We start from the raw sequence: 24,162 nt of genomic DNA on the forward strand, positions 1-24,162 counted from the left end.
AGGCAGGCCGGAGGCGACGAGCTGTACTCGGAGACAAGTTCTGTCCAATGAGAGGAGCAGGGCGATGGCACAGCCAATCGGGAGCGGGGGGCGGAGCCATGCGCGGCGTCCGGATGTAGGGGTGTGCACGGTTCCGGTGTGAGTAGGGGGTGTCATGGGCGGCCGTAACAAGAAGTCGCGTGTGGGGAGTGCGGCTCGCACCGCCTCTTCCGCCACCGCGGCTGCCCGCGCTCGAGCTGCTGCTGAAGCTGGCGCCGCTGCTGGCGCTGCTACCGAGGCGAGCACTAGAGCGGTGCCGCGGCCGCCGCCCGCCTCCAAGGAGCCGCGTGTCAAGCAAGGTACCAGGCCCACGGCAAGATGCGGCCCCGGCTGGGCAGCCCTGGGAGCGGCTGAGTCTGGGGGAGGAGGAGTCCAGGCGGCTGAGGGGTGCCCCGGCTGGCTGGGAGCGCTCGGAGGGGCTGCTTTGTCAGGAGAGCCCCCAGGGGTGTGGCTTACCTGCCTTGGTGTTGCGGGAAGAGGCGTGCTAAATCTGGGTGTTAATGAGTGTCGAGAAGGGTCGCGGCCGCCTCATGCTCATCTGCTCAGGTGACTTAAACCCTTCTGACACAGGCTTTAGGCCGGCTCACTTTCTGGGGCGTCCCTGAGCAGATGAGCCTTGCTGGCTTGGGCGTGTTGAGTCAGTTACAAGAAATCATTAGACTGTTGGTAGCTCTTTTGGGGCAAGTATTGGTGTGGTACTTTACTAATAGTGAGCCTTTCTTACGGAACTTCATTCTGTGTATGCCCAAAACCAACGTAATGTGGATTTGGGGTACTTTGGGTCAGGTGTTCTGTCTCTTCTCCCTCCCGGTTTCTTGTGCCTTTCCTCACTGGCAGAGCACAGGAAACCGAAAAGTTCTTGTTCAGGGTAAGCGCCAGTGAGCAACAGCTAAAACATTGGTGTGTTATAAGGTTGTTCCCAGACTATAGCCAAAACACAGCACTGTGCCAGCTACTGGGAAGGAGTAAAATAACTTTTACAGCTGAAACCAGTACATTCCACATGCTGTCTTGATCTAGTAAATGAGGGTCCGGGAGCTTCTCTGCAGGTAGCCAGAACAAATGACCTGTCAAACCTGCCTGCCGGCAGGCGGACAAGAAAAAAGGTGGCTGAGAAGTAGGGAGGTAGCTGTGCCTCCTGGAGCACAGCCCTGCTCCCTCTGTAGTGGCACACAGCCTCAAAGGGTGGTGAAAGCTGTGAGGTTGCTTGGTTTCTTTATACCTTGTGCAGTACAAGAAACAGTATGTGTGTTCTGAAAAGGATAGAATGCATCAGCAAGCTGATAGATTCAGCTGTCATTCTAATGCCAATAAATAGCTTTGTGAATTAGTATTTTTTCTGACAATTTCTGATTAAAGGAGAAGTGTTTTAAGAGTAAGCATATCAGAACAGACCAAAAGCCTCTCTAACCCAGTGCCCTTTCCTAGATAGGGTCCAAAAGCAGGTACCCAGGTAAGAACAGGTCAGACATACAGTGATACTGCTGTAGGGTACTTTTCCATTCTCCACCAGTTATGGCTTAGAGTCTTCCTGAGCTAGAAGCAATGTTTTTTCAATGCCTTTCCAAATTGATTTCTGTACTATAAAACTATTCTGTCTTTCCGGACCTCAGTAAATGTCCTATATTCACAGCATTAGTGGAAAAGAGTTTAGCTATGCACATTGTAATTAAAAAAAAAAAACAAACCACAACCAAACCTAAACAATCAGAGCAAAAATCTCAATAGTATTGTTTTGAACCTGCAATTAGCTTACCCATTTGGCACTCATATTCCAGTAATAAGAGTGAGCAGTCAATCCTGTTTCCTCTCATTGTGCCACTTAGGATTTTAAATTTTGTCTCAGAGCGATACTCTTCTTTGTCATTCCTTGTTTAAGAGCTTTTCTGTACAGTTGATTGTTTTTGCTATGCATCTGCACATTTCTGTCAAATTAGTGTAAGATTTGTTTGCACTAACCTGTGTTATGCCGCTCTGCTTTACATACTGTAAATAGTGTTTTCTGTGTTCCACTTGTGTAGTTTATGCTTATTTGCAATTTGCAGGTCCAAAAACTTACAGTTTTAGTTCAACAACAGATTCCAGTGCTGCTGCCAATCTAGATAAATCTGTTCTTAAGGTAAGTATCTTCTTTACATAAAGTAAGTTTGGTTTTCATAGTACCCATTTAGCTGACTAAATATGTCTTCAACTGTTTTTTCAGTATTATGTTATGAAGATAAACTAAATTCGTGTATTAGACATTGATTTGAGCTTGATATGTTTGGGATTTTGAGTGTGCTTTAAGAAACAGGGTAAATTAAGGGCAGAAGAGCATCTATGTTAAGTAGTGAATGATACATTGCATGCAGGACTATTAAGAGTTACGTCTGGGTGTTTACTGTGCATACAGATTCTTCTTCCTGTCAGAGGAAGAATACAGGTTTTATTCAACAACCTCAAGAGTAAACAAAGCTTGGTTCATGTTTTGAATGTGTCAAAAATAATAATTATTTTACTGAAATAGCTTTTAAAGAGAGATAGAAAAAGAGAGTGGCACAGGTGTATCTTGATCAAGTTGTTTTTTACTGGCTTTTATAAGTAGAGGAGAGCGGCCTTTTTCTTTCCACTACATTTCTTTTTAATTTTCTTACAGTATTTCCCATGACATACTAAGTTTTCTTGAAGAGGTAGATAGGTCTATATCTATATATCTATATAAGCGCATAGCTTGCAAAAGTAAAAAGAAGAAAAAGTGCCTCTTTCATGAGAAATACTTACTGCACTTACAGAAAGCTGTAAAAGTTGGGATTTGAATTGCAGAGAGATTTTTATTTCCTTAGCCATGAAGAGCATTGATTATGTGATTAAAAACTTGTAATGTTTTGCTTTGTATCAATTAATTTTCTCTGTGCAGGTGATGATAAATGGTAACTTGGAGAAAAGGATTATTGATTTAATCAATGACCATAAAAAACAAAATGATGACAAAGGAATGATTTCCAGGAGACTTACTGCTAAGAAATTACAGGTAGAGTTTAAAGTGGTGTTCCCTGACCATTGTTCATTTAGAATAAACAGTTTCTTTTTCTTCATTTGTGTTGTGTCATACTACACTTCTGCATGTGGTAGCATGCTTCACTGGCTTTTTTCCAGTAGTTACAATAATGATTAGTGACTGGAATTGATAAGTATGATCATAAGTGAGATAAGTCTGTATGTATTCAGTAACTAAAATCTGAGTGTTAATCAGGGAAGAGCTTAATATGAGTGTTTTAGGTTTCTTATGGTTTTCTCTTCCATATGGCTGGAAAATTGTATGTTTATTTTCCTAACTAGAAAATGCATTCTGTACATAGGCTGGAATGTAGACTTATGCATATGAATACATATTTCCAATAAGAATATTACAAGCTCTGTATGCAAAACAGGATTTTCTGCTCTGCTTTCTGATACATTAACTTACGCTGTTTACTTCAGTTTAATGCTGGTTACCTGATATGTAGAAAATAGGAGTTTACAAACCTGTATTAGATTTCTGGATTAAATCCTAGTATTTTCTGATTCTAGGATGTTTACATGGCTTTACAAAGATTCTCTTTTAAGACTGAGCACATTGAAGAGGCAATGAAAAATACACTTTTATATGGTGGTGATCTTCACTCTGCTCTTGACTGGCTCTGTTTAAACCTTCCTGATGGTGAGTATGGTGACAGGGAGTTGGTTAGGTTTTTTAACAGAAGAGTAACAGGACCTGCCCTAGCATAGGAATGCTTTGTAATAGTAATTGAATATATTGTTTCACTAAGACCTGTATTCATCATAGTTTCTTTACTGTATGTGCTGCTGACTGGTTCTGGGATTTTATTTGGTTTGGTTTGGTTTTTTAGTGTATGGAGTCTTGTAGACCTGTCATTCCTAATCTTAGAATTCTATGGAAGTCCAGCAAACAAATGCTGGTTTATCTAAATGCTAAAGCCTGATTATATTTCAGGCATGCTGGTTTTGTTTGTTTTTCTAGTTGGGTCCCAACACACTTTATAAAGTTTTCGGGAATTATTATTGGCATATTCTGTGAAATGAGGTTTTTTTTTATTTTGAAGATGCCTTGCCTGAAGGTTTTAGCCAGCAGTTTGAAGAACAACAACAGAAACCGAGAGCAAAATTTTGTTCTCCTGTGTCACAACATGAACGTCCACCTCACATAGTAGATACCAAAAAGAAAGAAAATGGCCCTGGAACTAAGGTAATCTGAGAAATTCATTTATATTTACTACAGGGAAGAGAGGTCAAAGTTTTCTAAAATACAGAATTTACATGGACTTCCTACACTGATATAAAAACTTCTAAAAAATATGGCATGCATAATAATTGTCACTCACATTATTCTCACTTCAGTGAAATAGTGATTTGAAGGTACCTTTTTTCATGTGAAGTCTAGAAGGCTCTTCATAGTTCATTTTTGTGGTCAATTATACTTCCATTTTCTCCTGGAATGGGTTCATTCTGTTTTTCAACAGATGGCCTTCTTTACAAACTTCTCTTAAGTTTGCCTCTATACTTGCAGTGGTTTGATTTCTGTGGTTATTGTGCAAACCTAGAAATTGAAAATATTTCTTGCAAAAGTTTTTCTTACATTCAGTTATAATTATTCAATGTATGGAAGTATATCGTGAGATGCTTATCCTCTTTGGAAAGTTTGCTATAAGTTTTTTGTGTAAAAAACTTGGGTTTTCTATATAGTTTTAAGCAATACTTCCTCAATACTGTTGGTGAAAAGCATTGGTGATTTTACCTACTACTCTTCTTAGGAGACGAATGTGAGCAAAGCAAAAGAAGTGAGTATGAAGGAATGGATTTTGCAATATGCCAGGCAACAGAGTGATGAAGAGAACAGTGAGTCTGTGAAAGAGACAGATGAAGAGAAGTTTGACCCAGTAAGAAGTCTTTTCATGGAAGTATATCTGATACATCTGCAAGTAGTGGATCTATTTGCTAAAATTGGGGGATTTATTACTTTTTTTTTACATTATATACTTTTTTTTTTACATATATATACTTTTATGGGCTACTGAAGGGAAAAATGTTGAAACCTCTACTTTCCTAAGTTTTTTTTCCTTTCCTGCTTTGGTTTGGGATTTTGTGTTGGCTTTTTTTTTTTTTGTGGGGGAGGGAGTTTGGGTGTTTTGTTTTTGTTTTTTTTTTTTGTTTTGTTTGGGTTTGTCATTTTATACTGTGCTCAAAATACTGAATGCATTGTGCTGGAAAGGAAGAATTCCTGAAACATACCTTCATGAGATTAGGCAACTGACTGTCAAATTCTGAGAGGTTTGGGCTGCTAGTTCCATAAAAACTTATAGTTCCTCCTTTTGTAAGTTTGGTATGAAGTACAAAACTTCCACTTTATTATGAAGTTGATTAAAAGTGACAAGCATACAATATTCAACTAATAATCAGCAATTTTTTTAAATAGAATGAAAGGTACGTACAGCTGGCTGTTAAGCTTTCAGAAGCAAAAGAACAAGCAAGCGTCTCCAAGCAAGATAAGGACAAGCAAGGCCAGAAGGTAGCGCAAGAGAAAATAAGAAGAATTCAGCAAGGTAGAGCTATGCAAATTATCTGTGTTTTTCTTTGTGACCTGTGTATTTATTAGGCCAGTAAATTTCTGAGTCAGATTGAACAGATTTAATCATCTTTCATGCCATTGTGTGAGTTGGGGACTTTCCTGAAGCTGTCCTTTCCATGCAGGTCAAATTCTAAAAAGTAATGTTTAAATATTTCTGGTTTTGGGTACTCGGCATGAATTGATATCATTATATATATATATATATGTCAATTTCATAGTTGATCTTTTCATTTCAAAGAACAAATGCTAAGCAACTGTGGGTTTAAGTTGTATTCTCTCTCTGACAGAAATGGCAGTACTCGAGGAACATCCGGTATTTAATCCAGCTATAAAGGTTTCAACCCAACAACAACATGAAAAGAAAAAAACTCCCTCGCCTCAGCCTCAAGAAACCACTTTGAATTTGAGCTTGCTTGAAAAACCTGATGGTGCTGTGAAGGAAGGTAAAGGTGTGTTGGTAATCGTTCAGTACAAGCTTTAAGTGTACCACAGATTTCCAGTACTAGTTTTTATTTTTCTAGTACGTATTTTATGGCAGTGCTGCATCATCAAGCTCTGATTGTGGGAAAGACAGGTGGACTACCTCACTGACTGAGCTGGCTTTAAAGGCTCTGTATTTGTTTTATCAGATGATGTATATAGCTATTTTTGCCATATTGTCATGTCTAAAAGCCTTATTTTTAATCCTTTTTTTATAACTGTAGGGCTAGTTACTCTTTCCATATTCACTCCATCTTTTTACTCTGTTTTCATCACAAACTTTAAACTGTTAGATTATTTTCTGATGACCAAACTTTCACTAGAGTTCTTAAATTATTGGGCTATCAAAGAAGGCAAACAAGATACTGTGATTTATTTCCTACTAGATTCTTTTGTGGGACAAGCAGGAATATCTGTGTTACAGCAGTACCTGTATTTCTGTTGAACATTTCAGAAAATACTGCTCTTCTAATAAAATACGTTTGAGGGAAAGACTTTCTTGGCTATCAGAGGAAGGTAAAATAAATTCTAGGAGATTTAAAATGTGTCTTTTTGCTCTTGTAGTGAAAAAGAAAGAACCACTAGATATAAGAAATTTTGATTATAGCGCTCGAAGCTGGACTGGTAAATCTCCAAAACAATTTTTGATTGACTGGTGCAGGAAGAATTTTCCTAAGAGCCCAAATCCTACTTTTGAAAAGATTCCAGTTGGAAAATACTGGAAATGTAGGTATGTATTTCCTATAAACTTCACATTTTGCTTTTAGTTCATTTAAAAATAACAGTCTGGTCATGTTGATCCAGATTCATATGAATAATAGTGTGTTTTAACCAAATCTCGTTTTGTTTTAGTCCAGCAGGGAGGTATTTCACTTCTCTATAGTTCTGCAAAAGTAATGGTTAGACTGAACACTACCATAAAAATAAAAGGCTAGTGAATGATGCCATAGAGATGGGATTAGTTTTTAATTCTGAATGAAAGGTTCTGGGGCAAACCTGCAAGACAAACTTGGACAACTAACTTCTGGCATTCTTACTCAAAGTAATATATTAAATCGTATGTTCCAAGCATATGAATACCAAAACCCCTTAGTGATTGTTTAAGGTGGAAGAAAGAAATTTGCTTGACAGTTACTCTAAGTTAGTAACCAAAGCAGTGCAGTAACAGTAATTTTAAAATTTCTTTCAGAAAATGAATCTATAATGCGGTGGTATAAAGTAGAATATTATCCTACACAAACAAGTGTATGTAGCATTACAAATGACTATTGCTTCCTGAACAAGCCAAGTTAAAAGAACCTGTAGTCTTGCTCAAGTTAAAAGCTATTAATATAATATGCCTTTAAAAATACAAATCTGGCTTCTGGTCTGACTGGCATATATCTGTTAAAACAGATGTTTGCATCTCAGTAGATCATAAACTGTCATCTCAATTCATGCTAAGCAGTTACAAGCGCACAAATAAACATTTAGTCCTTCCAAAGCAACTAATCTTAATAGTGATCTGCATGTGCATAAATACTTCTGCTCTGAAGAAAGTGGAGACATTTGTTAAGAGAAAAAAGAAATCACAAATTCACTGCTGGAATCTGCTGCTCAAAAATTTTCTGCAACTCAGTCAAAGTTTATTGGCTCTCTCTGTTTATGAAGTATTATTGAGTAACAATAAGTTTATTTTACCTAGTTTTTCTATTTGAATTTCACTGTTTTAAACAAAAACATTAATGCATGTGCTATTTATATAGGTAACAAATTAAGAGAAATGCCTGTGTGAATTTGTCTTTCAAGGGTCAGGATCATCAAATCTTCAGATGATGTAATGGCAATGTGTCCTACAATTGTAACAGAAGATAGTATGCAAGCACAACATCTAGCTTCTACTTTGGCACTCTATCATTTAACCAAAGGACAAGTAAGATTTTCGCTAATACTCTTCTTCTTAGCCTGTAATCTGTTTCTGCACTTTTTTGTTAAAGTATCTGTAATTATGTTCTAAAAACAGTCTTACCTGTTTTTATGTTTTATGTTCTAAAAAAAAGTGTTGACTATTAAATTCTTTGCTTGTACTTTATGTTCATCTACTTTTACCCACAATCATGTGTATGTGTTGTGGCATACAGGGAGGAGATTTTTTTGATAGTAAAACTGTTCTTTCGGTGATGTAAAGAATGTAAGCCAGCTGAAAATAAAAAGTGTGTCATTGATATTTATATCACTATTTTCATAGTTTCTGTAGTTAGTATTCTTCAGGTTCTGTCATATGTTTTGCTGCTGGAGTTTACGCATAAAGCGTTAGTGACACTGCTAAGTAGTGTATAAAGTAATATTTTATTTCCTACTTTTTCCATCTTAAGTCAGTTCATCAGTTACTGCCTCCCACCTACCGAGATGTCTGGCTAGAATGGAGAGATATTGAAAAGAAAAAGGAAGAAGAAAACAAGATAGAAACGAACAAACCTCGTGATAACTTTATTGCTAGATTATTAAACAAACTCAAACAACAACAGCAACTACAATCTGAAAACCAACCAAAAGTATCTGAGGGTCCTGAAGATTCCTGGGAAAACCTGGTTTCTGAGGAGGACTTCAGCAGTCTCTCCCTTGAGACCTCAGACACAGATAATTTGGAACCTTCAAGGATTTTGTTCAAAAAGCTACAAAGTTCTTCCAGATACCAGAGGCTTCTGACAGAGAGACAGGAGTTACCTGTGTTTAAGCACAAATACTCCATTGTAGAAACTCTTAAAAAACATAGAGTGGTTGTTGTGGCTGGTGAAACAGGCAGTGGGAAGAGTACACAGGTGCCTCATTTCTTGTTAGAAGACTTGTTGCTAGATGAAGGATCAAATAAATGTAATATTGTTTGCACACAACCCCGAAGAATCTCGGCAGTGAGTCTGGCAACCAGGGTATGTGAAGAGCTAGGCTGCGAATCAGGACCAGGAGGAAAGGTAAGATGTGTCTGAATTCTTTTGTCTAGCCTTCATCAAAACCAGGGCACTGGGTTGTTGGTCGGAAGTGAAAACATTGTTTCTAAATAATTAGATGTTATTTTCTCTTGAAAAGGGCTTTTTCTGTGTCAGCTGTTTCTTTCCAAATTGTCACCTGTGAATCTCTGGCTATCAATGTATAATTTCTAAGATCTGTAGAGGGTGATTAAGAGCAAGAGGCGGTCAAATAGGGGCGCAGATTGCCCAGAGACTCTGGCATCCCTGTCATTAGGGATGGAGGAAACTGCCCAAACTAAGACTGAGAAATCCATCTAGGTTTGAGTGAAACTCTGCTTTGAGAGGGCACTTTTCAACCTCAGTTATTTTGTTATTTGAAGACAAAAGCGTTCTGTGTGTTTTATGGCAGTTAGATATTTTTTTATTAGTATTACTGCAGAAATATTTTTGAGGACTGATGAGAAACCTGAAAGGAGCCCTGAGTTTACCAGCTCTTTGCTACTTTGGAGAAACTTAGTTGTAGATTGCAGTGTATTTTCCCTTTCTTAACAGAGGAAAGTGTGTGTAGGAAAGAACAGTGTGGTAGTTACTGTACTGTATAATTACCAGCTTGTGCACTATCTGAATCTAACAGTGCTTAAGTTTCACTTAATTTTTAGTATTTCTAGCTTGTATACAATTGTTTAAGTTATTAATCATTTTAATGTCTTTTTTAAGAATTCCCTGTGTGGATATCAAATTCGTATGGAATCCAGAACAGGAGAAGCCACCAGACTACTGTACTGTACAACAGGCGTCCTGCTTCGGAAACTTCAAGAAGATGGTCTTCTTTCAAGTATATCTCATGTTATTGTAGATGAGGTTATCAGCTGTTACTAGTCTTCACAAGCTATAGCTATTATTGGTCTTGAGTTGTACTAAACCCTTACTATAGATGTGTTTTTCCAATTATAGGTACATGAAAGAAGTGTCCAGTCTGATTTCTTGCTAGTTATTCTGAAGGAGATACTGCATAAGCGGTCAGACCTGCATCTGATTTTAATGAGTGCTACTGTAGATAGTGAGAAGTTTTCCAGCTATTTCTCACACTGTCCCATTTTAAGGATCTCAGGGAGGAGTTACCCTGTTGAGGTACATAAATATTTCTTTGATTATGCAAGACACTTTGTAGACACATACACAGTGTGTGTCTGTTTGGTGTCTATAGAAAATACACCTACATCACTTTTTTCTAACCAAAAATACATATCTTAAACATATGTTTCAGGGGCTTGTAACTCTTTTCTTTTTCGAAAATACAAAATAGCTTCAGTGCTTTGAATTAGAGTTGTACTGTTCTTGCTGATGGATTATTGATTTAAATCAGTCCATCAGTGACAAGATTTTTCTCCGTTCAATCTACATAGAAAGGAAAGCACTAAAGAATTCCCCCACTGCAATGCAACTGTCATTATACTCTTACATACGTTTCTCATGCATGTTTTACAGGCTGTGGTAAAGGTAATGTTCGCGATCACGTGAAGCGGCATTAACAAACTTGTAGCAGGTCTAAGTTTAGTTTTTCAGAAATTGTGCGAAAGTTTAAGTTGAAATTTACAGGAGCTATTACAACATTAAAAGAGGAGGGAATGACATGTATGTAAGCTTAAGAAAAAACAAAGGAAAAGAAAAAGTTGCTGATTAGTTTTTAACATGCCTTGTATTTCTTCTGTGAATTTTCACCAAAGATTTTCCATGTTGAAGATGTAATTGAAGCAACGGGCTATGTCCTGGAGAAAGACTCTGAATATTGTCAGAAGTTCTTGGAGGAGGAGGAAGAAGTAACAATAAATGTTACTAACAAAGGAGGAGGCACCACAAAGTATCAGGTAAAATAGCTGTTTCTAGTTTTGGCTTGGAAATTTTGGTATTTTTAATTATTTTATCATTTTCTTTTTATTAAATGTGATTGGGTTGTATAGTAGCAAATATTCTTTCAGTTGATAAAACAAACACAATGGCAGTCCTATAATGGAAAACATATATTTATTAACACTACACCCTGATGTCAGTTTTTACAGCTCCTTTATAGTCATCTTGATTTTGCTGTATTTGACATTGAGTTCTCTTGTACAGATTCCTAGCTCTACATCTATAAGCAGCAGCTATAGGGGAAAGCATGTAACATTTTTCTCCCAGGTAGTTCTGCTAAGTAGTGAACCTAAGACCAAAAGAGACAAGGCCATGTCCTTCTTAGCTGGAAAAACTCCCAAAATCTCCAGTTTGGCATGAGATTATTGCATAGAGGTTTTCTGTTTATGAGGCTGTGGTTAATATTGTAGAAACTCTGTAGTGGTAGCTGTGTGTGCTTTTGGATCAAAATTTGTAAAGGGAATTGTATAGATATGCCATCTGATGTAGGCTGTTTATCTACCTGTCTGCTCGGACTTGCTCTCTCTAAATGTATGCAGGACCGTTTAGCTTGGCATGGTCAGACATCAACACATACATTGAAAAATATGTTCTCATGTGCTCTGCTGACTTTTCTATTTTTTTTTTTCCTTTTTTCTCCTCCTATGGTGGTAGCTACCCTACACATCGCAACAGTGTCCTTTAGTTGAAGCCCAAGTGCTTTTCTGAGTGCTTCTCAATCTTTGTAGTTTATTTCAGTTGAGCCTTCAGTACAGAAGGATATGTGATGGCAAACTTCTTTAAGCGTGTTAATGATGAGATAATTTACAATAGCACCATTAGGCATAGAAGCCTAACACTGAGTATGTGTCTGTAAGGTATTTCTAGACAATTTAAATGCTTGCATGTTCTGCTAATTCTTCCTTCCTTTCCCTTTCTTTCTGCTCCAAAACATGGCAGGAATTACCACCTAAGTAACTATTAACTTTTATTGCAACCATTAGTTGAGAAAGGTGAGGGAGAGGAGAAAGGGGAGACTGGTTTCCTATATCCCATAATAGGAGTTCTGAAAGGGTACTAGCCACACTGTTAATCCCATTTTGAACTGATACCAATTGGATGCCACGTATGGTTCTGGGAACTGTTTTCATTTGCAAAACAGACTGTATGCACAGCACTTCTTGGACAGACTTTAATTTTTTGTTTATTTTTTAAATCTGAAATGTTGTCTAACTGCAGTAGATACTTATACCTGGGTTATGTAGATGGGATTTAATCTAACTCACACTGGTTTTGGTGGGAAGTTAATCAAATGTCTCGTCTCAATCTCTGTTTTGAGAAACCTAAAGTTAAATGAGTGACAGTTTGACCTCTGTTCCCTTACTTTCTAAAACACAGAATATGATTTTTTTTTTCACTGCTTTTATTTTTTAGGAGTATGTCCCAATCCAGTCTGGATCTGGTATCGATTTGGCTCCTTACTATGCAAAGTATAGCAGTCGTACACAGCAGGCTATCTTCTATATGAACCCTTACAAGATCAACCTTGAACTCATTTTGGAGTTGCTTGCATACTTGGGTACAGTCTACTTAAGAAGTTTTTATTCTCGGGGCTGTCCTTTGGAATTACTTTCCAGTGCTTTCTACTGATAATGAAGTACTTTACCCCAGTCCTTACATGGAACATCCTAAAAAGCATTTACCACAGGGACCAGAATTAGTTCCTCTTTTCCAGGGAAACTATTTGCAAATGCATGTTTGTTTTAACTATGTGCCTGCACTGTAACTTTCCAGACAGAAGTCCCCAGTTCAAGAACATTGAGGGTGCTGTGCTGATCTTTTTACCAGGCCTTGCCCATATTCAGCAGCTGTATGATCTCATTTCAACTGACAGAAGATTTAACTTGCGTGACAGGTAATACAGATACATTCTATACTGTTAATAGCTTAACTTAATCAATATGTTTGTGTTTTGAGGTCTGCTGTTCTTGAGAGGAGAAACAGTTATACCTCAGGGCTGTTTGTGCTACAATTTTATCTAAAAATTATACAAGCAGAAATGACAGATGCTTACGAATGGCATAGTAACTTTTTTCATCTGATTTTATTTTTCAACAAGCTTGATTAATCACAAAGCACTGGACTACTTATTTTCCACTTCTTAGAGTACAGAAGCTGCCATATCTGGGACATAGCTTTCTCTGGCTTACTGTTTACATGGAAGTGGCTACTTCCTCAGTATAGATCCAGAGAATATAATCTACCAAGACGAAAAGGCATAGTGTTGTAGTGACAGTTTTGAAATTTATTCTGTGGGTAACAAAAAGTTAGAAACATGGCATAAAAAGCACATTTGCAGTCAAATTCTGAAAATTCATAGATGGACTGAGATGTCAAGGTCTTGAAGAGAAGGAAAGTACAAACTCTGTGGCTGTCCCATCTCTGAAGGCTTTTATTACTCAGGCTGGAAGTTTCATGTATATATAGTTCTATGCAAAGTTTCAGTAATAGTCCTTTGAAGCACAATGTAAAGAACTTGGGTTTATGGACATCTAGTTCCCTTTTTTTCTAGTCTATTTCTGTCAATTAACCTGCAGTAGTAGTGTATTTTTTCCTGCATTACTATCAAGAGGAGAACACTTAAAAACTAGTGGTGTTAGCTTTTCTTGTTATTGTAACAAATGTTGAATCAGACTTTTATACCTAATCAGACAAAGTTTTCATCTTTCAAGTTACTAATTCTTGTTGCTTTCATTCTTTTTGGATGACAAACTGTTGTCATTGTTCTGGTCTTATATATTTACTAAATTAAGACACATTAAAAAAAGATTTATTAGTGTAATTTCTTGTTCTAGGCACAGGTTGATAGCTTTACATTCTGTTCTTTCAACTCAAGATCAAGCAGCTGCATTTACGATACCTCCTGTTGGTATTCGAAAGGTATGATACATTTAGAAAGGCAAAGTTCACCACTGAAAGGAGAAACTTACTGTGGGTGCAATTCTGAATTGTTTTAAAATAAATCACAAAGAATTACACAGCAACCAGTTGTTCCTGTGGTTTTCTCACTGCAAAAGAACAGTTCTAATTTGGTGCTCTGTAACACATAAAATCTGTCATGCTGTGGAAGCCTTGACAGTAATCAGGCAAATTTTTAAACATACTATTTTTCTAAGAGTTCTTTAATTGTTGCTTTCCTGTATTTTAATTATAGGTAACCAGTAACTTGCTGCCAAACTGTTGAATTAAAAGTTGACCAATTTTGGCAGGTACTAGCTAGTATTTTGATGGGTTTTAAAAGACAAAGTCCCTTAACTCTTGATCCTTCAGTAATTGAAGAAGACTAAACCATTTTCCAAGTTGTGTAGTTTTTTAATGCTCTGACAAATTGTTTAAGGAAACATGGGTAAAAAGCTTCAACCAAACTCACTCTGTAATACCTATTAAAAGGATGAAAACTGTTAGGCAGACATTTCATAAGTTTGTTATTTATGTATGTTACTTCTTTTCAGATTGTTTTGGCAACCAATATAGCAGAGACAGGTATTACGATACCGGATGTAGTTTTTGTAATTGATACTGGGAGAACAAAAGAAAATAGGTGAGTTTGATTTTCATCAATCATATTGCAATTACTATAAATATTTAAGGTTAGTACTGCAAGAATTTTGGGTATCCTTATTGAAGTACAGTTCTGGACAAAAAGAAAAATGTGCTGAGCTTAGTAAACGGCTTGCAGTTTAGGTCCAAGTTTGGGATGAATCTTTGGGTCTTGAGACGGTGTGAAGAACAATAAAGGGAGTTCTCATAAATGTGGAGAACCATGATTAAGTACTGGTTTCAAAATAAAATAGACCCTTTTTATACTATTTCAGTTCTTAGAAATTATTATTTGTCCATTTAAAATGTGAAAAGCCCTACAGAATGTGTTAGGATAACTTTGAATGGCCAGAGAAATAAGATAATACATAGCTCTTTCTTTTTCCAATTTATACACTTCCCTTAGTGAATTGTATCCAAAGTTATACAACTAAGAACCTTGGATCTAAAGTCCAGTTTAGATCCTGGTTAGGTATGCTTAGTTTTCAAAACTACCATTATTTTCAAATAAATTAGATATATTATCAGTATGCCAGTATTTAAGTTAAGTATATATCAAAATTTTAATTCTGAAATCTGAATGGACACTTGCTTTGCAATTTTCAAGGTATCATGAAAGTAGTCAGATGAGTTCCCTAGAAGAGACCTTTGTTAGCAAAGCTAGTGCTCTGCAGCGACAAGGAAGAGCTGGGCGTGTCAGAGATGGATTCTGCTTCCGAATGTACACAAGAGAAAGGTACAGTAAACTTCGCAAGATTTTGTAAATGATAAAAATATCTTTTCTTTTTCTCTGCAAAAACAAGTCTTGTTGAAATTCCCTTTAATTATTGCAAACTGTGAAGAGTAAACTTACAGGGAAAAAAACCCAAACAACAACAAAATAATTCCACAAAAAAAAAACAAAACAAAACCAACCAACCAAAAACACAACCAACACCCCCCAAAAACCAGAAGTTGAATATTGTATTAATGAAGTGTTATAGTAGTCATTTTGTTTCGCTGTTTTTAAAAGTGAATTTAACTTTCAGGATCTATAGAATGTAAAAAAAAAAATAAAAATTCATAATCAAAGAAAAAATGCAGCACCCATGAATTTTAGAAGACCATTCTTTAACAACATCTGCTGGATCGAATATACACCAAGCTTGCTTCCTGAACTTTGAATTTTTTTTATCAGAAAAATATGCAGGTTTTTGAAGTGGTATCTTTAGAGATGAGAGAAGGGGAAAATACTAAATTACACAGCACTGCAGAGTTAGTTTCTGTTACTGCAGTGGAATAAACTTTTTCCTGCTTGTCTGAAAGTCTGAAGCAACTTTCAGCTAAGAAACAGTTGAAGTATTTTAAAATAACCAATGATGTGCATTTTAGCCACATGCAAAACTTTGGATTTGAGATCTATGTGTTTTAAGGATTTGTTTTGAAAATCAAGGTCTAGCTGCTTTTCCCTCTGTAAGTGAAAACTTTCCCTAAAACTCTTGTGGAAAGCGAGCTACCACACTTGCCTTAATTCAAACGATGGACAGTTTACCCATGTATTAAAATACATGCCACCCCTCCATTGCCCCTCAAAAGAACATCTTGAAAGAGTGAGCATATGAAACCTATGTCTTTAAGTTGAATTTAAAGACAATCTGTGATTATATCTTTCTATGATGTTGCAGGTTTGAAAGTTTCATGGAATACTCTGTTCCAGAAATACTGCGTGTGCCTTTGGAGGAATTATGCCTTCATATTATGGTATGGTTTGGGTTTTAGAATTACTGACCTTGTTAGCTAAAAATATTAGATGTGCCTGTGAGGGAATTACACCTTCATACTATTGTGTGGTTTTGGTTCTTGGAGTTACTGACCTTATTAGCTAGAGAGGTTTGCTAAGGAGAGCCCTAATCCATTTTAGTTAGTGGGGCTTCTCCTCCCAGGGCAGAGGGAACCCAGTACAGGTTGGCTGAAAAATACAGAGCATAATGCTGAGGAAAAATAGCATACTATACTATTCCACTTTATCTCAGAGTAATTGAAAGTTAGCTAAATAGCCTTCAAACTGATCTCTGTTTAAGGAAGCAATTCCATTTCCTCTCTCCTCGTCCTGAGTGAGCAGGATACACATGAGAAAACTGGCAACCTGGCAGTGCTCCATTGCATCAGGTTTGAGAGTCTTCTGCTAATTGTGACCTCTGGTCAGTGGTAAGCTTTGTTAACCTAAAGTGAGGTGCGTCCGTGTTCTGGGAACTGAGAGGCTGATGCAGAGGGGAGGGAATGCAGGCTTTTGATTGCAGTCATAGCTTTCTGGTTTCCTTTGTAGCTGCTATAGGAAGATTTTTCATAATAAATTCTTGTATTGGAATACATACCTATTTATTCCACAGAAATGCAATCTTGGATCTCCTGAAGATTTTCTTTCCAGAGCATTAGACCCACCACAGCAGCAAGTAATTGGTAATGCAATGAACCTATTGAGGAAGATTGGGGCTTGTCTGTTAAATGAGCCCAAGCTGACTCCATTGGGCCAGCACCTTGCAGCCCTTCCTGTCAATGTAAAGATTGGCAAAATGCTTATATTTGGTGCTATATTTGGCTGTTTGGATCCTGTGGTGAGTAAAATAAAAAAAATCTAAAAAGTATAGAAATGCTTAACAATACTTAACTTTTTACAATTAATTTGGTTTCTTGCAACATGGTATTTTGAAAGGATGATGCAAGAAGTCAAAATGTTTATTCTAAGGTGATTGCAGCTGGACATCGCAGGGGGGAACAATCTATGTGTTCTTTATGGTTGGACTCAATGATCTTAAAGGTCTTTTCCAACCTAAATGATTCTATGATTCTAAACTCCTAGGTACTATTTGCAAGGGTATAGTGAGACTTGGTCTCCAGTTCTGTCTGTTACAGTCCCAGGGAATATGACACCTACAGAAAACGTCCTGTGATGTTGGTTACACCAACCTGAATTAGCCCACAGCCTGTGGACCAGGAACGTGCTTATGTAAAGTTATTGCGAATTAATTGATACAGTAACATACCATATGAAGACTGGGGAATGGTTTACACTTTCAGCTAATCTACTTAATTCACTGCAAGTCAGGAGGAAATGTTAATTGCTGAAACCTGAAAGTTAAAATTCTTTGTTCTCTTGGCATCTTGTGTTAATGTGGTGTAATCTAAAGTTGTTTAATCTGACCTTCACTGTACATATCAGGGATTGCTCTGTCATCTGGCAAACCCTTTCATGTGGGTTTTGAGATTTAACTTTTTTTTTTCCAGCCTTTTACATAAGGCACTGTGTCAGCAATGTCTTTAATGTAAGTTCTGAATTGCATGTAGAAATTCTTATGGTGGTAAGTTTTCCTTGAGACTTGGTAGAAGATAAGAGTATTTTAGTATAAGAATACAGGTTTATCATAAAATAGCTTTAAATTTTCTTTCACAGTAACACTTAATGATGCTTTAAGTGGTGTGTCATTTACTAATTGCAGGCAACTCTGGCTGCTGTTATGACAGAAAAATCCCCATTTACTACACCAATTGGTCGAAAAGACGAAGCAGATCTTGCAAAATCATCTCTAGCAATGGCAGTTTCAGACCATATAACAATCTACAATGCTTATCTAGGGTGAGTGATAATTCTCCTGTGCTTATGGCTGGATGCAAGTAACACCTAAGCAATGTGGTTCTGTAAAGAATCCTTCATAAGTATCTCATCTTGAATTGGTTGCACCTGAAGCTTTTTTCTTCAGAACGACAATAGATTGCCAAATACTGCAACACAAAAGAGTAGCTTGCTTAGTACCTTATTCTTTAACTCCTTTTTAACTATGGTTGCACACATACAAGAGGTATACTGTGTCTGCTTAGTGTGTAAAGTATTTTGTTTGCTGTTTGTGGTGTGCTGACCAGGGCACTTTATATTTGAGGAAGTGCATATTATAAAATGGCATAAGTAATTTTTTTATATTTTTAGGCAATTTGAGACCAAGTCTCAAAAACCATTTCTGAATTTTGTGTAACTGACAAGACTAACAGGAGTGTGTAATTTTTGAGCAAAATTTACCATGTATTTCTCTTAGAACCTGCCAAATTTATGTTCTGGGCATGTTCTCCAAAGTGCTCTTAGACCTGCAGCATTTGTCTTCATTAATGCCACTTATTTCTGGTTTTGAGTGGAAAATGCTAACCAGAACACAGTATTGCCTTTTAACTTACTACCACTTTCATAATATTATACTCTTGATGTGATTCTTTTTGCTGTAGTGAGACAGGATTTTTTCCTTAGGTGGAAAAGAGCTCGACAAGAAGGGGGTTATCGTGCTGAAATGACTTACTGCAGAAGAAATTTCCTCAGTAGGACTTCCCTGTTAACTCTGGAGGTAAACCAAATAATTGTACTCTGTACACTAAAATTCTGTTAAAATTTCCCTCTGAAAATATTATTCAGTTTGAAAGATGTGATACATCACAGTTACTATTTGGATGAGACAAAACCAAGTGGAATGCTAGGGACTGATGAAATGCACACCCTCAGTCGAGGTAGCTGTGTCTTCATTTGAGTTTTGGTATGCACACTTTGTTAGTATACATCTTTGTAGTCCCTGCTGTTGGAGAAGCTAGTCTTTATGTCCACTAGAAAATCAAAACCTATGGATTAAAATGCTTAGATTGTGTTATTCTTGTATTGATCTCTTGATACCGATATAGGTCTCTTTAACAGTTTGACAGATTAGCCACAAACTTAATGAAGTTTTATTTTTTGTGAGAAAATCTTTTAAATAAGGCATATTTCCTGTTTTAAGTTTGGGTGAGTGAGCTCTCCTAAGCAGAAATGGATCTTTCATCCAAAAGTGAGAGACTGAGTAATTGCAGTATATATAATACTATCTAATAATACATCTATCTAATCCTGTATTCCAGATGATGTTTTTCTCACAGTGGTTTTCTCATAGAATATCTCTAGTAGAGGTATTTTTGTGGAGAGCATGAGTATTTGGGATGAAGTTGTCATTGTCAGCTGATGGAGTGGAGTATGTTCCTTTTTAGATTGAGTTTTACTAATACATTATTAATTTCAGGATGTGAAGCAAGAACTCATAAGGGTGGTCAGAGCAGCAGGGTTCACAGCACCTACAACACAATGTGGATGGAGTGGCAATGGAGCCAGTCAATCCGTTTCTCTCCATGAAATAGCTCTTCTTAAAGCTGTGTTGACTGCCGGCCTGTATGACAACATAGGAAAAATAATATATACAAAGTCTGTGGATATTACAGAGAAGCTGGCTTGTATGGTAGAAACTGCTCAAGGTAAAGCACAAGTGCATCCCTCCTCTGTAAACCGAGACTTACAGACATATGGATGGCTCCTTTACCAGGAAAAGGTAAATAAATAATCAGTGTAGCTGATCATTTGTGTAAAAATGCAGTTGGGCCTCTAATATTAACTAAGACACGCCAGTGTAACATATTTTCTGCCTCCAAGAATTTTGTAGTGTAAGGACAAGACAGCAGCTAAAGTAGGTACGTTGTTCTAAGAACAGTGGAACAAAAAAAGCCTGCAGTTCTTTGTGAAAATGCACTTTTTTGTTTCCTTTCCTCTGATTGAAACTCCTCATCCCATTCCATCGTTATCTGTGAGAGGCTCTAGATTCAGAAGTAGCATGTGCTGACCTCAGTAGTTTCTCTGTGTGCCTACGTTTATGCATTTGTGTGTATTGAGATAGATGGACAAACCAGCTGCTGCTAAGAAAAATACGTAACAGAAGAGTTTTACCTGCCTTTTATTTTAGTGCGTTTATTAATTTTGATGTCTCTTTTCTGAACATCACTAAGTTAACACTATCTTTCTGTTTGAATTTTAACAAGAAAACTGTGGCTTTAGCTAATGTCCTTGTATCATATAAGCCTGTCACTTGCTTAGAGGTGACTTATTTCATGTGGTCTAGGACAGACAAATTGCCCTTAGTTATTCTGTGTACAGTGATTTATGTTAATTGGATCTTAAAAGGAAAAAAGTGTATTTTTTTGCTTTTAAAAGTATCAATCAAGTATGTTGTTACAGATTTTATGTGGCTTCAGGTTTCTTGTTTTTAATGCTTCTGTTTGTTCATATGCAGGTGAGGTATGCTAAGGTGTATTTGAGAGAGACCACTTTAATATCCCCCTTTCCCATTTTGCTTTTTGGGGGGGATATAGAAGTGCAGCATCGGGAGCGCCTCCTGACAGTTGATGGCTGGATCCATTTTCAGGTGTGCTGGAGTGATAACTACCTTTTGTGATTTTAATGAGTTTTTGTATTACACAGTTGATGTACAAGCTGTATATGTGGGATGAAGACGAGGGAATAAGGAAGGAGAGAATTAAAGGAAATTATACTCTTAGCAAATCTCATTTGACAAGTTTGTAATCTATGGTTTGCAACAGATCAGTTCCTTCATGAAGAAAGTCAGTGCTCTTTCAGTAAAGGTGTTGGAAATTAATATAGACTATTATATCTATGTTCTGTAGAGCTGATACTGAAAACATAAGTGTGCTATTTTATATACCCTTTTCTACAGTGTTATAATCATGTAAGTACATAGTTATCTTTAAAATACTAATTATTTAGCCCAAACAGAATTATTTGGTAAAGAAAAATATCCAAATGGAGAAAATACCCATTTGCATGGGTTTGGGCTGTTTGCCGATTCTGTTTGGGTTTTTTTCTTCCAGGTGAAAAAATTTTATTTGTGAATGGGAAAACTGCATTTTTCTTAGTGTATTTTTGAGCAAAAAAAAAGAATTGGTGGTGTGCTCAAATTCTCTGTAAATTGTTAAATAGCCAACACTGACTTTTGCTGGCCTGCCAGCTACTTTGTCACAACTTTCTGTGCCCATGTGGGCCCTGTTAGACTCGAGGAAGACCATAAGCTACAAAATATTTTAGTTTTTTGCACTCTACTGATGCAGGCAAGTGACCATCTAATTGAATTCACTGGGTATCATGAATATGGAATTTCTAAAAGCAGCTACCCTGTGGGTTTGTTGGATAACTTTTATGGTCCCTGGGAAGCTACAGGTTGTGTGGTTGCTGGGCTGACTAAATATTCTATTTTTCTACTGAGAAGCAGAATATGTTGCATTTTGTGCTTTATCCGTAATAGCTAGTTACTGTACCATAGGCACTACATAGATGAAATACAGACTGGAATAGCAAAGGAGGGATAAAATGAAAGATTCCTGGGAGAGGGTTCAGGTGTAGCCATCCAAGCTCCTAGTGAGATTTAGGAGAGGTTTGTGACAGCTTCCTCAGGAGGAGCTTGCGGCATTCCAGGAGGCCAGGCAGATGTCCTCGAGGGTAATGTATAGGTATTGCATATCAGGTATAAATTAATTTGTACTTTAATACTCGGGGGGGGGGGGGGGGAGGCAATTAGAGTAAGTAGGATACTGGTAATTAATAATTTCACCATATGCTGGTTGTTCATCTTGTATGTGGGAACATATTCCAAGTTACCATTCTGAGCTACTGTTCTTTAGGCTGTGATGTTACAACTAACAAGTGCTTAAAGATAAGAGGGCATAATGTAAGCCCAGTCATTTCATGAGTACACTCTCCATATGCTTAAAAAATCTGCGTATGCATCATGTTTGTAGGTATCTTACAATTCTATTTATAGGTAAGGTCATAATCTATGTTTTAGTGTAAAATGTCTGAATAATGTGAATGCTTGTCTTCTGTTCTTTATAGGCTCCTGTAAAGATAGCGGTAATTTTTAAACAGCTGAGGGTTCTCATTGAGTCTGTTTTAAAGAAGAAGCTTGAAAATCCTAAAATGTCCCTTGAAGGTAACTTTATTTCTGAATTGCTGAAATTACTATTCGTTAAATAGACCTGGCGACTTTGGGGAAGCATGAGAACACTGCATTCTCACGCAGTAAGGGTTAGTGTGATTTGTGTATCATTTCATTATCTTGAGAGACGTCCAAAAAGTTACTACTAATCCTACATATACTATGTAGCTCACCCCAGACATACGATCTGCACAACTGGTGGGTTTTTTTAAAGGTATCCCTGATAACATCATTTAAAGTAGTAATGTAGTAATAGTTGAGGTATGTATCTCAAAATAGAAATAAGATAGTGGTGAATGTCAGGCATTGATGAATTTTAAGCATTATGCAAGTTGTCTCACAATTTAGGTTAATGATAGGGAACTGCATATTGGCCCCGAAGCAAGCAATAGAGAGGCACAATTTGAACTTTGAACACCAGGTGTTCAGAAGAATATTGTAGGTAGGAGGAAGAAAGGAAGCTCCTGTACGCTAATGTATCTGTAGTTAACCTGTAACTTTCTCAGTCTGTTGTGAAATACCGAAATGGCCATGACTAGGTCATTGAATAATTCTGGAAACTTTCTAATCATGTACTATGGATGTACTTGTTTGCCCTCTTGCTTCATAAAGGGGAAGCACTTGTCTTGCTTTAGAGTTTTGCGTAACCTAAAACAGTAATTTTAAGTTGCTGAGAACTATACTTGTCTTAGGATATTCTTGGGTTTTAGGAATCAATTTTTAAGCTTGTTTTTTCCTATTCAGTTTGTTTTGTTTTCTTCCTAGATGACAAGGTCTTACACATCATCAAAGAGCTGATAAAAATGGAGAGTGGTAACTGAAACTCAGAAATCAATAGCAAAATGGAGCTTCAGTAATGGCAGGAGAAAATGTAGACTCCAACATTAGCTGAAAGTATTTAAATGCTTAGTGTGGTCGATACCAGCCATGATGAGAAAAGACTGCATGATTTTGCATAGACCTTACCTTTCTGTATGTCACTTTCAAAAATGAAATGTTAATACGTTTAGCCTTTTCAATACATTTGGTGCCATTTGTCTGAGTACAAATGATGGAAGCAGCTTCTTTCCAATATAAAAATGGCTGTGGTAAATTATTCTTTTTGTTTGATGTACTAATCATAACATCACTGGTGGTGCAGACTGTAGTAATGATAAAAGATTGGGTCCTGAATCTCAGTGAGTAGAATTCTGTTAGATGTGTTCAAATGGGAGACAAACCTCTCTTATGTGGGTTTCCTAAGTGGTATTTTTTTTTTTTAATCGATGAACTTACAGCATTAAAGCAATACATCTTACACATTTTTCTGTATGGTTTACATGAAGATGCTCTAAGGAGATAATGTGGACTGCTGTGAATAAATGCTCAGCTAGACAGGGGTACTGCCAGCAGCTCCTCCCCATCTTCTGCCTCTTCTCACATCATCAGTCTGTGACTGAAGCATTCTGGTTCTCATTCTCTCTTAACCACTTGCTCACAATGTTTGTGTTTGTTATTTCTTTCATAGTCAATGTTTTTTAACCAGATAACTTAATGAACCAGATGTGCTTATATTACACCTGTCCACACCATTTACACATATGAACTGAAGTTTTAGATAACCATCTCAGGTTTCAAAAATGAGGAATACTGGGGATAGGAGGTGGGGAGAAGGGCAGTGGCTATTAAACAACTGCAATCACATAGGAACTCTGTGTGTACAGGCAGAGGAAGAGTGTGGAAGATAGTTTTTTGTAATCTGACAAATACAGATTTTGTAAAGTGGATGTTAATTATGTGA

General features: G+C 37.0%; 1 protein-coding gene across 2 annotated transcripts; it reads left to right on the forward strand.

The window, feature by feature from the left end:
• The first annotated feature begins 77 nt into the window (after window positions 1-77).
• DHX29 (DExH-box helicase 29) lies at window positions 78-23,679 on the forward strand. Of its 2 annotated transcripts, none has more exons than XM_061469384.1 (27): window positions 78-338; window positions 2,085-2,158; window positions 2,936-3,049; window positions 3,589-3,718; window positions 4,122-4,264; window positions 4,830-4,955; window positions 5,492-5,618; window positions 5,932-6,093; window positions 6,689-6,854; window positions 7,913-8,036; window positions 8,479-9,075; window positions 9,790-9,933; window positions 10,027-10,203; window positions 10,800-10,940; window positions 12,397-12,541; window positions 12,757-12,877; window positions 13,818-13,902; window positions 14,475-14,563; window positions 15,170-15,298; window positions 16,227-16,302; window positions 16,932-17,156; window positions 18,039-18,175; window positions 18,836-18,929; window positions 19,629-19,931; window positions 20,667-20,798; window positions 22,280-22,376; window positions 23,148-23,679. In XM_061469384.1, exons 1-27 carry the CDS (start codon window positions 155-157, stop codon window positions 23,201-23,203), a joined length of 4,098 nt encoding a protein of 1,365 aa, XP_061325368.1. In that variant the 5' UTR covers window positions 78-154; the 3' UTR covers window positions 23,204-23,679. The 2 variants fall into 2 exon arrangements, with proteins under 2 accessions (XP_061325368.1, XP_061325369.1); XM_061469385.1 differs by having other exon boundaries at window positions 5,522-5,618.
• Window positions 23,680-24,162: the final 483 nt, after the last annotated feature.

This window comes from Pezoporus flaviventris, unplaced genomic scaffold (assembly GCF_033815535.1).
Source record: "Pezoporus flaviventris isolate CSIRO_AGI_PZ_B2104156 unplaced genomic scaffold, CSIRO_AGI_Pfla_v1 ptg000057l, whole genome shotgun sequence".
NCBI lineage: Eukaryota > Metazoa > Chordata > Aves > Psittaciformes > Psittacidae > Pezoporus > Pezoporus flaviventris.

What these genes read in the sequence shown, in the direction of transcription:
- DHX29 (XM_061469384.1), top strand. Translation starts at nt 155, where the DNA reads ATGGGCGGCCGTAACAAGAAGTCGCGTGTGGGGAGTGCGGCTCGCACC. An exon ending in TAGATAAATCTGTTCTTAAG is followed by an intron (nt 2,159 to 2,935) that starts GTAAGTATCTTC and finishes TTCTCTGTGCAG; the next exon opens with GTGATGATAAATGGTAACTT. An exon ending in TCCTAAAATGTCCCTTGAAG is followed by an intron (nt 22,377 to 23,147) that starts GTAACTTTATTT and finishes TTTTCTTCCTAG; the next exon opens with ATGACAAGGTCTTACACATC.